At 43.3% G+C, this 15,269-nt stretch overlaps 1 protein-coding gene across 1 annotated transcript in view; it reads left to right on the forward strand.

Moving 5' to 3' along the window:
• The first annotated feature begins 1,415 nt into the window (after positions 1-1,415).
• LOC147902039 (G-type lectin S-receptor-like serine/threonine-protein kinase SD2-5) overlaps positions 1,416-15,269 on the forward strand; it is a 39,056-nt gene continuing 25,202 nt past the window's right edge. Inside the window, exon 1 of the mRNA XM_087374408.1 lies at positions 1,416-4,004. Within this exon, the coding sequence (XP_087230534.1) occupies positions 1,474-4,004 (2,531 nt within the window). The 5' untranslated portion in view covers positions 1,416-1,473. The remainder of the gene's footprint in view (positions 4,005-15,269) is intronic.

A 15,269-nucleotide genomic window follows, 5' to 3' on the forward strand; every position in this document is an offset into this window, starting at 1 on the left:
CAAAAAAAATAATAAAGATTTATAATTACTATATTTTACTAGCAATAGTTAGAATGAGTAGTATCTTCAAATCCATATCTAAAATGAAAACGATCGAAATGTGTTAGTTTACTTCACATTTGCATGAATGAGCAATATTACTATTTCCATCATGAGTCATTACATGGTGTTCTCCTCACTATTACAAGGTGTTAGTTATGCAGTCTTCTCCTACCGTCTAATAATGACCAAGCTTGCAAAATCCCTCAAAAATTGTTTCTCTAAAGGCTACACCTGCAAAATCTGTCTAATAATGACCATCGCCTGCAAAATCATTACTACCAAATCGCCTGCAAAATTTGGAGATATTATGGTGTGGTGGGCTGGGTCAAATTCTATCTCTCTTTCTCTCCAGCCTTGAAGGTTAGAGTTAGTTTAGTGCTTCTTAATGGTTTTTCGGTCTTCTAGCTTGTATGACATAAGAGCATGTGATGTTATTTGAATGTAAGAGGAGGTTCTTCACTCATATCCCCATTCATATTTAATGGTCCATCCCCACTTTCACCTCTCTCCTCTCCTCTCTTTTCACTCATCTACCTTTCCCCATATTTATCCACCTTCACTTGCTTTTTTCTCTTTCCCTCTCCTTCCAATTTACACCTTACTTTCCTTCGTTTACAAGTTATTAGAAAATTTTATTGTAATGTTTATTGAAGCTACTTTACATTTTTTCTAAATGGAAGTTGTGTGTGCCACCTTGTTATATTAGTATATACTATAGTGTTAAGCAATTAATTGGTGGTAGCTCAATAAGTCTTACTTCACCTTATAAAAGCAAGGCCATAGTGGTTTGCCAACTTATTTTTGCATAGAACTCAAGGTCGCTAGTAAGTCCCTAAATTTGAAGGCTCCAATGCCCTTCAAGGCCAGGTTGGAAAAAGTTTTCTTGTAGTGCCATGCAAAAATGATTGGAAATAAGGAGGACTTCAAAATTCCCTTCAAAATGAAATGTTAGGCTACCCTTCAAATCATTGTAGCTATATCCAACACATACACACTCATATCAGTACTAGTCCCTAGCGATATCGAACACAAATGTCATTATTGTGAAGTCCGTGAATATGGCATGGCATGCAAAGAGAGGAGACAAGTTCAAAGCGTTATCAGCTGGCCCAATGAGGCTGTTAAAGCTCGACATTAGAGCATTTTGTATGAGCTATCCTTTGCTAACTTATGAGTAATTAAAAAAAAAAAGAAGACCTCTTTCAAAAAAAAAAAAAAAGGGTTCAAAGTGTTACGACCGGAGGTTCTAATACGGCATCCAAAAAGTCTAAAGTTGAAACTGGTACACCTCTAAATTCAAGAGGACTCAAGTGATGGTGGACGTATACACTGTTCTTCCTCTTCTTCATCTTCTGTTCCTCTTAAAGCTTTCTCTTCTTCTGCTTCACAGTTCTCCACAGAAAAAGCTCATTTGGTAGTTAACTGAGAGACATGGGTCGCTCTCTTCTGCTTCTCTCTCTCGTCCTCATTGCACCCGCCTTCCTCTACCTCCCTATTTCTGCCTCCGACACACAACGTCGTCATATCATCAAAACCTGGACAAATGACCCCCGTCTCGAGACAAATGTCGTTGTTCAATTCGGAACAACTAATATTAATACTACAACCCTCAGAGCCCTTCTTCCAGTCTCAGCCTTCGATGCTTCTTTCTACTTTGTTTTTTTGGCTCAACCCGATGTAACATACGTTGCCTCTGCGTACACACTCGCAATCGTCTTCCCGTATGTGCCTTCAGTTTCAGAATCTTTAATTTTCGACGGACTCGGTATAGAAGTGGTATGGACCGCAAACCAGGACAAGCCTGTGAAAGAGAATGCCACTCTTGAACTGAGCTCTGATGGGAACTTGGCGCTTGTTGATTATGGCGGGCACACCGTTTGGTCGACAAACACGTCCACAAAGAATAGCGTGCAGGGGTTAGTTCTGCAAAATTCAGGCAATTTGATGCTTCTGGACACCTCTAACAACACAATCTGGCAGAGCTTCGATCATCCGACTGACACCATCGTTCCCGGACAGACTCTCAAGCTCGGCGCAACGTTGTTCAACAGAGTTCCTTCTGATTATACAGGAATTGCAAATTTTTCGGCAGGCCGCTTCAGTTTAGTAATGCAGCCAGGAGGTTTCGTCCTGTATGACACCAGCTCTGAACCTCAACTAGCCGCCTACTGGTTTGCGTCCCCGTATACGCTCGGCAATCCCTCCTTGCAAGAAATGGATATGCAGTACGTCTTGAATTCGTGCAGACACCCAGTGGCTCTATTTTACGATTTTGACGACGGGCTTGTCTTCAAAGAAGACAATTCATCTACATCCTCTGCTCTTGATCCCAAACTATGCTCTCGAAATACTACGCAGCCTAATACAGATAATCTGTTTCTTGGCTATCAGGATCCAGACGTAGGTTATCAATTCATAAGGCTAGCTGCCGATGGCAACTTGATCCTCATGATCATCTCATCGAATACAGGAAATTTGTATAAAGGTTTTGGTCTGCTTCATGACTCTTGTTTCCTTCCTGGTTTTTGTGGGATGTACGGACTCTGTTCCGATGGCGCCTGTGGCTGTCCACACACCCCCTCACAATCTTGCGATCTATTCGTCCCGTTAGACGAGTTCAATTCGAGTGCTGGATTTCGGACGTCTAATCCTCTTCAACTGTGCCGCGGAGATGAAGTTCGGGGTTCTGATTTCCTTGTTTTGAGCAATACAACTTACATTCCGGGGTTATTGACGGAAGCAACCACCTTACCGAATGCTTCGATCGATGCTTGCACGGAACGTTGCAATCAGAGTTGCAATTGCGTTGCTGCGGTCTACGTATCTGGTCCCTCCGCCAGGTGCGCTCTAGTTGAAACAATCGGAACCCTTTTTAACGGTGGTAACGAAAACCACACCGTTGCATTGAAAATGGCAGGTGTATCGGCAACTCCAGGAAGTTCATCGGTTCCAACTTTTCTAGCTCTTTCACCTGCACCGAGTCGTTCTGGTTTAAAGCAAGATCAGCGGCAAATCGTGGCGGGACTTGTCAGCGGTGTTAGTTTATTATTGGCTGCGTCTGCGGCGATCTGGTACTACGGAAGGAGACTCCAGTATAAGTCAGGAGATGAGGAGGATGAAGGTGCGCTATTCTACGAGGTGTCCGGATTGCCACCTAGATTTTCTATGAAAGACATGGAAATAGCAACGCAGAATTTCGCCCACAGACTGGGCAGAGGCGGATTTGGGTCTGTGTATGAAGGGGCGTTGATGGATAGCTCCAAAGTTGCAGTGAAGCGGTTGGAGGGTGCTCGGCAAGGGGAGAAGGAGTTTCGAGCCGAGGTTAGTGCGATGAACCTGCACCATTTCAATTTGGTACGCCTTCTGGGATTCTGTGCGGAAGGCAACCATCGAATGCTCGTGTATGAGCTGATGTTGAACGGCTCTCTCGATACGTGGCTGTTCAACCATGATCAGAAGCCTCTTCTCGACTGGCAAAAGCGATCGCGGATTGCAACAGGCACAGCTCAAGCACTCGCGTACTTACACGAGGAATGCAGGGTGCGGATCCTCCATCTGGACATCAAACCACAGAACATTCTCCTGGATGAGAATTTCAATCCCAAGTTAGCAGACTTCGGGTTGTCCAAGTTGATGAGCAAAGAGCAGAGCAGCAGTTTCACGACGGTGAGGGGGACGCCGGGGTACTTGGCTCCAGAGCTGATGAGTGAATCGGCAGTGAACGACAAGATCGATGTGTATAGTTTTGGAATGGTGCTACTGGAGCTAGTGGGAGGCAGGAAGAACTTCGAAATGTGGAGATCAGATGGGAGTAAACGCAATCTAGCAAAATGGGCTGCCCTCAAAGCACAAGAGGGAAGGTGGATGGATGTGTTGGATGAGAGGTTACAACAACAACAACAAGGAGGACAAGATGATCATGATGAACATGTTGTTGTTGTGGATCTGGAAGAGGTCAAGAGGTTCATTTGTGTTGCTTTACTTTGTATCCAAACAGACTTCATTCAAAGGCCTTCCATGGGGAAAGTGGTGCTTCTCCTCAAGGGGGATCTCCAAACACCACTTCCACCCCTTCCTACCTCCCTCTCTCATTTCCACGATCCTCACGAGGAGGTACACAATCCTCACCATCCTCATATTAATATAATTGCCTCCCACATTCAATCTTCCCTTCCCTCCGGTCCCAGATGAGAAATGTCCTCTATGTTTGTACAGCCTTTCTCGCCCTCCTAAGGGTCTATGGAAAGTTCACTACTTTTTCGGTAATCAAGGACGATGCCCTCTTTTTTGGCTGTTTGAGAGGTCTATGGAAAGTGCTCTACTTTTTCGCTTATTACACTACAAGGCATAGGCCCTTTTCCGACGAAAATACTGATGTTTTTTACACAAATTTTTTTTAAAAACGAGCGCAAATGTCGTTATTAAAGTCGCGTCAGAAAAGAACGATCGCTATATAAGCATCGCTATATAGCGACACTGGTAAACATCACTATATAGCGACACTGATAATCATCGCTATATAGCGACACTAGTAAACGTCGCTATATAGCGACAATTAACAAAACTAAAAAAAAAGCATTAGTGGGGCTAAACAGGGCCATAACAAGCCTTGTTTTGCCCCACTAATGTTTTTTTTTGTAATTACAAAAAAAAGTTTTTTATTACAAAATTTCCCTTGCAAAAAGGATGATACAAAATCGCTCAAATGAAATGATCGAGCAACAAAAGCATATACATGTCGAAGATATACATCATTGTTTGTTACAAAATTACCCTTTCGAAAAGGGTGATACAAAATCGCTCAAATGAGACGATATACAAAATGCTATACATGGCAAAATATATGCAAACTACTACTACTACTCATTCGAATCGTCATCGTCGTCCTCCTCGTCCTCGTCTTGCTGGCCTGGTCCTTGGTCCTCGTGAGCTGCACCTGCTCCCTGACCCTCGTCAGGTGCGCCTGATCCCTAGTCCTTGTGATCGCTCGCCTCCGGTGATGGGATGCTCGAGCTTTGACCCTAAGAGTGAAACCATATTAATTGAAAATTAGATTGGAACTTAAAGAATAAAACAATTTAAAAAGTGAGATTACAAGTAGAAGTAGACTTATACCGTGCGAGTAGACACCTCAGCCCAATCGACCGTTGCTCCCATTGCCTCCTGCTCAATAAACCACGGCTTTGTTCCTATGCGAAACGCACGTCGCGTCTCTGCATCTGTAGGAAGACGACCCATCGCAGCTTGCTGAGGATCCAATCTACGAGAGTTAGATAAAGTGCATGTAATATGTAGTAAAACAAATAGAACAATACATTAAATGAGAAGAAGTTGCCTCGAACGCCAACCGTCCGCCTGTACCAAAGTGCGAAGTACCTATGGCATCCAGCCATCTCCTCACAGCCCTCCTCTGATCCTCGAACATTTCGGGATGGTCTCTATTCTGCTTCTTAAAGAACTTCCAATCAGCTTTGTTTGCCCAGTTGGATTTAGCCATCCCCTTTGCAATGGAAGTACGCAAGGTTGATCTATGATGCTTCAACACCAAACACATGCGCTCTCGCATGTAATTCTCATTGAACTCCCAATTTGGCGGGTTAGGGTATTTTTGTTTTAATTCATCGATGACCGCCTGCTTCTTTTGGTCATCTTAATACCGCTAATCAACAGCAATGCTACTCTTGAAGTGGTGGCTCATCAACCGCCTCATGGTGGCCATCACTGCTTTGCCCTTTCTATCTTCTATTATCTCTCCGACAGCCATGATTTGATAGGAGAGGTCCTCGACTGGGTAAGGAGGACTCATGGTAGTAGCAGAGTTAGAGCGAGTGGAAGCTGTGTGAGTGCTTCCAGAGCGAGGAGTAGCAGTGGGAGTAGGAGAAGGCAAGGGACCTGACTGATACTGTGTCTCGGGACCAAGTGAAGACCTGTAGGGATGTGAGTGTGCTGACTCGTCTACATCTCCCAAGTCAGCACAACATAAGTAGCCCCTCCTACTCTTCCTTCCCTTACGATAGGCACGCGTAGGTGATGACCCCTCGGTCGAAGGGGCACAAGGGGATGGCTGGGCAGTAGGTCCAGCCGTCGGTGTAGGAGAGGGAATCGCTGAGGTCCTCTGAGATAGTAGAGAGAAGAATCTTGTTGCCTCCTCATCGGTCATTTGTGCTACAAACTCGTCAGGACTCCCGATAAAGCCATGGGTTGCTAGTAAAGGAGTTCCCCAAGGGGTAGTTGCAATGCTACTTCCGAGAGGACTCAAGCCAGGGGTAGTCACAGGGGTAGGCCCTGAGGTGTCTCCTGAGAGGAATCAAAGTCCTCTGGAGCATAGAGATCATGATGTCTCCTCCTGCGAAGCTGTCCATACTTGTCGGACAAGCGACGTGATCCCATGTCTAACGTAGACACAAACACGAAAACAAAAAACAAAAAACAAACATAAGCATAGGGATAGGCATAGGCATATGCTTATGAAACGAAGACAAAAAGAGAGAAAGAGAGAAGAGAAAGAAGAGAGAAGGAGAAGGAAAAGAGAAAGAAGAGAGAAGGAGAAGGAGAACAGAGATCGAAAGAAGGAGAAGGAGAAGAGAAAGAAGAGAGAAGGGTAGGCATAGGCATAGGCATATGCTTATGAAAAGAGATCAAAAGAGGGGGAGAAAGCTTATGCTCATGCTTATGCATAGGCAAATACATATGCTTATGAAAAGAGATTGAAAGAGGGGAAAGAGGGGGGGAAAGAGAGAGGAAAGGAGGAAAAGAGGAGAAGGAGAAGGAGACATATGCTCATGCATAAGCATAATCATAAGAGAACGAGACATATACTCATGCTTATGCTTATGCTTGTGCATGAGTATAAGAGAAGGAGACATATGCTTATGCTTATGCATAGGCAAATACATATGCTTATGAAAAGAGATTGAAACAGGGAACAGAGGGGGGAAAGAGAGAGGAAAGGAGGAAAAGAGGAGAAGAGGAAGGAGAAGGAGAAGGAGAAGGAGACATATGCTCATGCATAAGCATAAGCATAAGAGAAGGAGACATATGCTCATGCTTATGCTTATGCTTATGCATGAGCATAAGAGAAGGAGACATATGCTCATGCTTATGCTTATGCATGAGCATAAGAGAAGGAGACATATGCTTATGCTTATGCATAAGAGGAAGAAGAGGGAAAGTAAACAAAGCATATGCTTATGCTTATGCATGAGCATATAAGCACAAAAGAAAAAGAGAGAAAAGAGGGAAAAGAGGGAGGGAAAGAGAGAGGAAAAGAGGAGAAGGAGAAGGAGAAGGAGAAGGAGAAGGAGACATATGCTCATGCATAAGCATAAGCATAAGCATAAGAGAAGGAGACATATGCTCATGCTTATGCTTATGCTTATGCATGAGTATAAAAGAAGGAGACATATGCTTATGCTTATGCATAGGCAAATACATATGCTTATGAAAAGAGATTGAAAGATAGGAAAGAGGGGGGGAAAGAGAGAGGAAAGGAGGAAAAGAGGAGAAGGAGAAGGAGAAGGAGAAGGAGACATATGCTCATGCTTATGCTTATGCATGAGCATAAGAGAAGGAGACGTATGCTTATGCTTATGCATAAGAGGAAGAAGAGGGAAAGGAAGAGGAAAGGAAACAAAGCATATGCTTATGCTTATGCATGAGCATATAAGCATAAAAGAAAAAGAGAGAAAAGAGGGAAAAGAGGGGGGGAAAGAGAGAGGAAAGGAGGAAAAGAGGAGAAGGAGAAGGAGAAGGAGACATATGCTCATGCTTATGCATGAGCATATAAGCATAAAAGAAAAAGAGAGAAAGCTTAAGCATAAAAGAAAAAGAGAGAAAAAGAGATTGAAAGCGGGGAAAAGAGGGGGGGAAGAGAGAGGAAAGAAGGAAAAGAGGAGAAGGAGAAGGAGAAGGATAAGGAGAATGAGACATATGCTCATGCATAAGCATAAGCATAAGAGAAGGAGACATATGCTCATGGTTATGCTTATGCTTATGCATGAGCATAAGAGAAGGAGACATGCTCATGCTTATGGCTATGCATGAGCATAAGAGAAGGAAAGGAGGGAAAAAGAGATTGAAAGAGGGGGAAAAAGAAGAGGGGAAAAGAGATTGAAAGAGGGGAAAAAGAAGAGAAGGAAGAGGAAAAAAGAGGGAAAGAAGAGGGAATAGGGGAAGAGAGGGTTCCTACACCAATCACTGCAGCGCTAAGCGCTAGCTACAGGCCAATGCAAATAACAAAAATAACAAAAGGAAAAAAAAGGAAGCACTTTCTTACCTGGAATAGTCGCACTCGGTGTTGTGGACTGGCCTTACAAAAGAGAGGAAACATACCATTTTTCAAATAACTAGTTGGAGGAAGGAGGAGTTTAAAGAAGCAACTTCTCAAAGGGAAAGGATGAGAGTGCTCTCAATGGAAGCAAGAACGGAAGAAGGAGAGAGAGAGAGATAGAGTGCCACACAAGTTTTGGTGGGTGCAAAACCACCCTAATCTTCTTTTTCATTCATTTATATATGTGTTTGAGTATTGTACATAACCGAGGTAAAGGCACAGTGACCTTTAACCCCCACAACCTCCCACTAATTAAAGGACAATGTGCCTTTATGGGAGAACAACAAGTGAGCATACTATCTAATGCCCATCAATACACGACAATACTCAAACCGCTGACTAGATAGACTCTTCGTCAGCATATCTGCAGGGTTATCATCTGTATGAACCTTGACAAGCTCTATGCGCTTGTCCTCAAGTACCTTCCTGATGAAATGGTACCTGACCTCAATGTGTTTGGTCTTTGCATGAAAGACCAGATTCCGTGCTAGCTGAATAGCACTCATGGAATCACTATGCAATGTCGGTACACCTATATGAATCCCCAAATATCCCACTAGCCAATCAAGCCATATAGCCTCCTTGCAACCCTCTGTGACTACAACATACTCAGCCTCTATGGTAGACAAAGCAACGCACTTCTGTGACGAGACATCCACGACACTGCACCACCTGCAAAGGTGAACACATAACCAGAAGTGGATCTCCTACTATCCACATGCCTTGCATAGTCTGAATCTGTGTACCCAAGTACACGCATGTCTCCTTTACCAAAGCAGATGCACATCTCCTTGGTACCCTTCATGTACCTCATGATGCACTTAACTGCCTCCCAATGCCTCTTTCCTGGATTAGCCATATACTGGCTAACAACTCCCACTGCAAATGCAATGTCTAGTCTAGTAGCTATCATAGCATACATAAGACTCCCAACTGCTGATGCATAAGGAACCTTGGCCATCATGGCCCTTTCCTCATTTGATTTGGGACTATCTGTATGACTCAGTTTCACATATGGAGGCAATGGAGTACTCACTGCCTTCCCCCCCTCCATATTGAAACACTGCAATACTTTTGTAACATACTCTTTTTGCGAAAGCCAAAGGAATTTCCTACTCTGATCACGCGTGATGCGCATACCAAGAATATGACCTGCAAGTTCCAAATCCTTCATATCAAAGGCCTCATGCAACTTGGCCTTTAATGCATCTAGCTCATAAGTATTCTTGCTAGCCAATAGCATATCATCCACATATAGTGCCAGGATTATCAGGCTACTATCCTTAGCCCTTTTAGTGTAGAGGCAGTGATCAATTTCACTCCTTCTAAAACCCTGGGACCGAAAGCATCAAACTTCTGATACCATTCTCTTGGTGCTTGCTTAAGGCCATAGAGACTCTTCTTCAGCTTGCAAACTAAATGCTCTTTGACCTTTTCTTCAAAGCCTTCCGGCTGAACCATGTAAATTTCATCATGCAAATCCCCATGCAAGAAAGCTGACATCCATCTGCATAAGCTCCATATCCTCTGCTGCCACTAGTCCAAGCATGCATCTAAGTGTGGTCGTCTTCACAACCGGAGAGAATATCTCATCAAAGTCCACACCCTTCTCTTGCTTGAACCCTTTAGCAACCAAACGGGCCTTGTACCTAGGCACATCATCACCTGTGACCTTCATTTTGTAGACCCATTTACATGGCAATGCTTTCTTTCCATGTGGCAAAGAAACCAAGTCCCAAGTCTTATTCTTCATAAGTGAACTCATCTCCGATTGCATAGCATACTCCCACTTGCATTGATCCTCGTGCATCATAGCCTCTTTGTAGCAAGAAGGCTCCCCACAATCAGTAAGCATCACATAGTCTACCCCTGGAATAAACTTATCAGGTGGTCTAGACACTCTAGAAGATCTTCTCAAGGGCATTTCAGCTTGCTGTCCCACCTGCATATCAGCCACATTTGGCTCATCATTTCCACCAATAGATGATTCATCATCTACCCTTGATTGTATAGGTACCATTTCTTGCACATTTGGTGCATGGACAGCTTGTTGTCTATCAACATATGCAGGTGGATTCACATCCTGGAATGTGATTCTTCTCATTTCCACATCCCTCATGGGTGCCTTATGCATCTTCTTCTCATTGAGACCACATCATGGCTACGTATGATCTTCTTTGCTTCTGGATCCTTGAGACGATAGCCCATCTCTCCACTTTCACCATAACCCAGAAAGATGCGTTTCCTAGACTTAGGATCGAGCTTCTTTCGAAGCTCATTTGGCACATGTGCATATGCCTCACACCCAAATATACGCAAGTGAGAGTAAGAGGGCTTCTTGCCACTCCATGCCTCTTCAGGAATACCACCATCCAAACTCTTACTAGGTGATCTATTGATCACATGCACTACAGTCTTCATTGCCTCAGCCCAAAAACCACCAGAAAGACTTGCATTGGAAAGCATGCATTGCAACCTTTCTTGAATGGTACGGTTCATCTTTTCTGCAACTGGATTTTGCTCTGGAGTACGAGGGGATGTGAGCTCCCTCTTAATCCCACGTGTATCACAGAAATGCTGAAAGTCATGAGAGAGATACTCTCCACCATTGTCAGTCCGTCGGCATTTAAGCATTCTACCTGACTGATTCTCAACCAAGGCCAGCCATTTCTGAAATACTTGGAACACATCACTCTTCCGAGCTATAGCATAAGCCCACACTTTCCTAGTTGCATCATCAATGAATGTCACATAGTATTCAGCCCCGCCTAATGACCGTGTAGGCATGGGACCACATATGTTTGAATGCACCAAATCAAGCTTTTCAAACTCTTTCTTTCCCCTTCTTTTATGGGCTGATTTAGTCTGCTTCCCATAGAGACAGTGCTCACAAAATTCAAAATCAGAGAAACTCAAATGCGGTACATAACCCAAATGGCATAAGAGTTTCATTCCATTCTGGCTCATGTGCCCCAACCTACAATGCCACAAAGAAGTGTTTGGCTGCTTGGTTATTGCAACAACATGATCAAATACCCCTGATACATGTAAGGGATACAAAGTCCCACACTTGGCACCCCTGGCCAAAAGCATAGAGCCCTTCTGAATTTTCCAACTCTGAAAGCCAAAAGTGGTGTGAAAACCAGCATCATCTAGCTGACCCACTAAAATAAGACTCTTGGTCAGCTTAGGCACATGTCTCACATGTTTCAAAACAAATGCAGACCCATTTGCAAAAGAAAACTTTATGTCACTTGCTCCCACTATGTCACATGCATAGTCATTTCCAAGATGCACACAACCTGTCTTTCCACTGTCATAAGAACCATTCCCTATGGGGAGTACCCCAATCCTGGGAATATGCATTATCTGAAGTGGTAAGCAACTCTGCAGATAAACTAGACATGAAGAGAACGTCATTGTCACTATCATGTGTGACTACATTGGTCTCCTCGATCTTCACTTTTCCTTTGTCTTCCCTTGGACTCTCCTCCTTTTGATTTGCACCCCAATTTGCATTCTTTTTCTTATCCTTTTGCTCTCTTTTTAGCTTGTAGCAATCCTTTTTCATATGGCCCTTCTTGCCACAGTGGTAACACTCAATGTTCCGTGCCCTGGATTTGCTACGTGACTTCCCTCTTTCTTGGGACTTCCCCCTGAACTGTGATCTGCCCCTTTGCACATTTAAGGCTGCATCCTGCTTGTTGCCATTCATAGACTTCCGTCTAATCTCCTCGGCCAACAAGCTACCCACAACATCATCAAATTTCAGTACTCCACCAGGTGCAAAGTTACTGACAGCTGTACGGAAGGTATCCCATGAGGATGGCAATGAACATAAGAGAAATATTGCCTTAGTCTCCACATCAAAATTCATTTTCTGAGCCTAAAGCTGGCTGAAAATAATATTGAATATATTCAAGTGAGAAGCAATGGAGACCCCTTCCTTCATCTGCAGCTCAAATAACCTCTTCATGAGGTAAACTTTATTAGAGGCAGTTTTCTTCTCATAAGTAGCACACACTTTCTTCCACAAATCTTCCATAGTCTGCTCATTTACTACTATGAAATAAACTGACTCTACAAGATGAAGTCTAATAGTAGACTTTGCTAATGCATCCAACTCATTCCAATCATCCTCAGACATATTTTCAGGCTTAGCTTCAATCCCTGCTTTTTAATGCTGAAAAACTCCTTTTTAGACATGGAAGAGGATGCCATGATGCAAATGAAACAAAATCCCAAATGCTAGTGCCTACAAGAGAGAATCACACCAAATACTAGGTGCACCCAAATGTGTATGCCACAATAGAGTGAAATATCACCAAAACTCAAAGCTCAAAGCATCAAAAGATGCATCTGACTCATGTGCATATACTATGCATCCATATGAGCAAATCTGGCCCAAAAGAAAATGCCAATAAGTGCCAAATGACTCAAGCATAAACACCGTCCACTGGCATATGCATCAATAATATCTCATCCAAGAGAGCATAGCACTATCAGTGCATCACCTGCAATGTGTCAAAGCTGTCCCTCAGCATAAAATAGCATCCATGTGCAAAGCGTCCATAAAAAATAGCATCCCACAAGGCAATTTGGGCCTATCAACGCATCCAATAAGGACCGCAATGCATCCAAATGGCCTATAAATCATCCACTGCAACCCAATGCACAGCACGAATGAGCACACACTGCTCAAACTGCAACCAGAGTGATCTGCATAAGGTATGCTCAAGAAATCATGGTCCCACGGTAAGGACCGTTACTGAAAATAGAACCTGAGATGCCTCAAAACATGGGTGCCATTGCATAATCAGACTAAGCAAGAAAATCTGCAAATATCTCTCTTCTGCCAGAATCCAAAATCCCAACCGATGAGTGAGAAATGGGAGTCAACACTTATCCACTGCCATGTGGCATAAATCTAAGGTTTCAAAACCTTACAATGAAAAATGCATAACAGAGAGACGAAATCGAATACACAGAGATCTATAACTCTGAAAATCCTCCACCGAATGATGCAAGAACTGATAGGTAGGGGTTTTTGGGCATCCGAAACGCAATGGGACAGAGAGTTTTGGAAACCGTGGTCTCAATCACTAGGTCCAACACACAGACTGAAAAAATGTTTTTGGAAATAGAGCTGTTTGTAAACTCCACCAGAGTGTGAATGATGAGCAACATAGATGTTTTAGGACCTCCTGAGTCCACTGGAACTGATAGATCTCAAAAAGGTTGCTCCAAACTTGAGTTCCAACACCCAGGCAAAAAACACAGAAACTGACACAGTGAGTCAAAAATCCAATGAAATGATCCCAGATTCAAGAATGAAGGTGTTTCCAAGCTCCTGAAGTGAAGTGGATACCAAAAGCAAGCAATAGTTGCCTCTACAAGTCAATATGGAGTCTCTGTCATCGAACGGAACAGGGAAAAGCTCAAAAAATGGCTTTTTCTTTGAAAACTCTTAACAGGCTCTCAAAACCACTTTGCAAAACCAAAGTGACTTTTCCAAAGGTTCCTCCAAGGTCTCTACATACTCAGATGCAAGTAAAGTCACCCACAAAGCTTCCCACAGAACTTCTGCTTCCTCCCACAGAGCTACTGAGCTTCAAGCATTCACGCACGCTCAGCTAGATCACCCGGGGCTCTGATACCAGTTGAGAGAGCTCTCAACAGAAGCAAGAATGGAAGAAGGAGAGAGAGAGAGATACAGAGCCACACAAGTTTTGGTGGGTGTAGAACCACCTTAATCTTCTTTTTCATTCATTTATATATGTGTTTGAGTATTGTACATAACCGGGGTAAAGGCACAGTAACCTTTAACCCCCACAAAGGATTGAGGAGACAAGAAGAAAGAGGAGGAAGAGGAATACAAAAAAGACTAGAAGAGGTGAGTCTTCTTTTTTTTACAAAATCTCGTTTTTTGTCTTTAACCCTTGAAAATCAAGCATGAAAACTAGCACATAGCCTTAGCAATACAAGGAGAAACATGCTTCAACACTCAGAAAACGAAATCTCACAAAAAACAAACCTATATTGCTCAAAGAGACTCACCTTCTTGAAAAACTTCTTTTCACACAAGCAAAGAGGGAGAAGGGTGGAGAGGGAGCATAAGTGTTAGGAGAGGGGTTGAGTAGTGGTGAGGAGTGGAGAATAGAGAGGAGGAAAGCGAGGTCGTCGGATATGAGGTGGGAGGAGAGATTACTTTTTCCAAAATAGAGATGCTAAAGAAAGCGCTGTATCATGGGGTTTCAGGTTTTAGCCCACAGCGTCACTATATAGCGACGCTTACATTTAAAAGTGCTGCTATATAGTGACAGAACAGAGCAAATTGTCATTATATAGTGATGGAACAGAGCCAAATGTCGCTATATAGCAACGCTTCAGAACACTTATTATTTAACGTTAAAATAGAAGCTCATAGATGATATTTTATTACTGTTAATATATTTCCTTGCAACTTATGTTGTGATTTTAGAAGTGTGTAGATGGAAGGGACGAGTGGAAGCTTGTCAGATGATGCGCCAATGCCCGGGAGCACAAAGTGGCTTACGGAGAGGTTGTATTGTCATTGCACTCATTGCAAGCGAGAAGTACGACATCAACATCATATTATCATGCGCCACTTGCGGATGTATGGGGAGGAGCCCGAACCAGGTACCCACCGTTGATGTTGCATGTGTTAATGGATTATTGGTAAGTCAAAGCTATTTAAGTTCGTGGTTAATATTGGATACCATTATGATACGAAACCTTGAGACAAGATCTCATATTTACACGAAATCTTAAAACAAGATGAGGAGGCTGATGAGGGTATGCATATACCTTCACACTTTGAGCAAGACTATAGTCTCCCGGATGATGATGAGGGTATGGTCGACATGATGGATTCTAT

The sequence above is a fragment of the Dipteris shenzhenensis genome, chromosome 5 (assembly GCF_047967505.1).
Source record: "Dipteris shenzhenensis isolate YYH24624 ecotype China chromosome 5, Dip_SZ_1.0, whole genome shotgun sequence".
Taxonomy (NCBI): Eukaryota; Viridiplantae; Streptophyta; class Polypodiopsida; order Gleicheniales; family Dipteridaceae; genus Dipteris; species Dipteris shenzhenensis.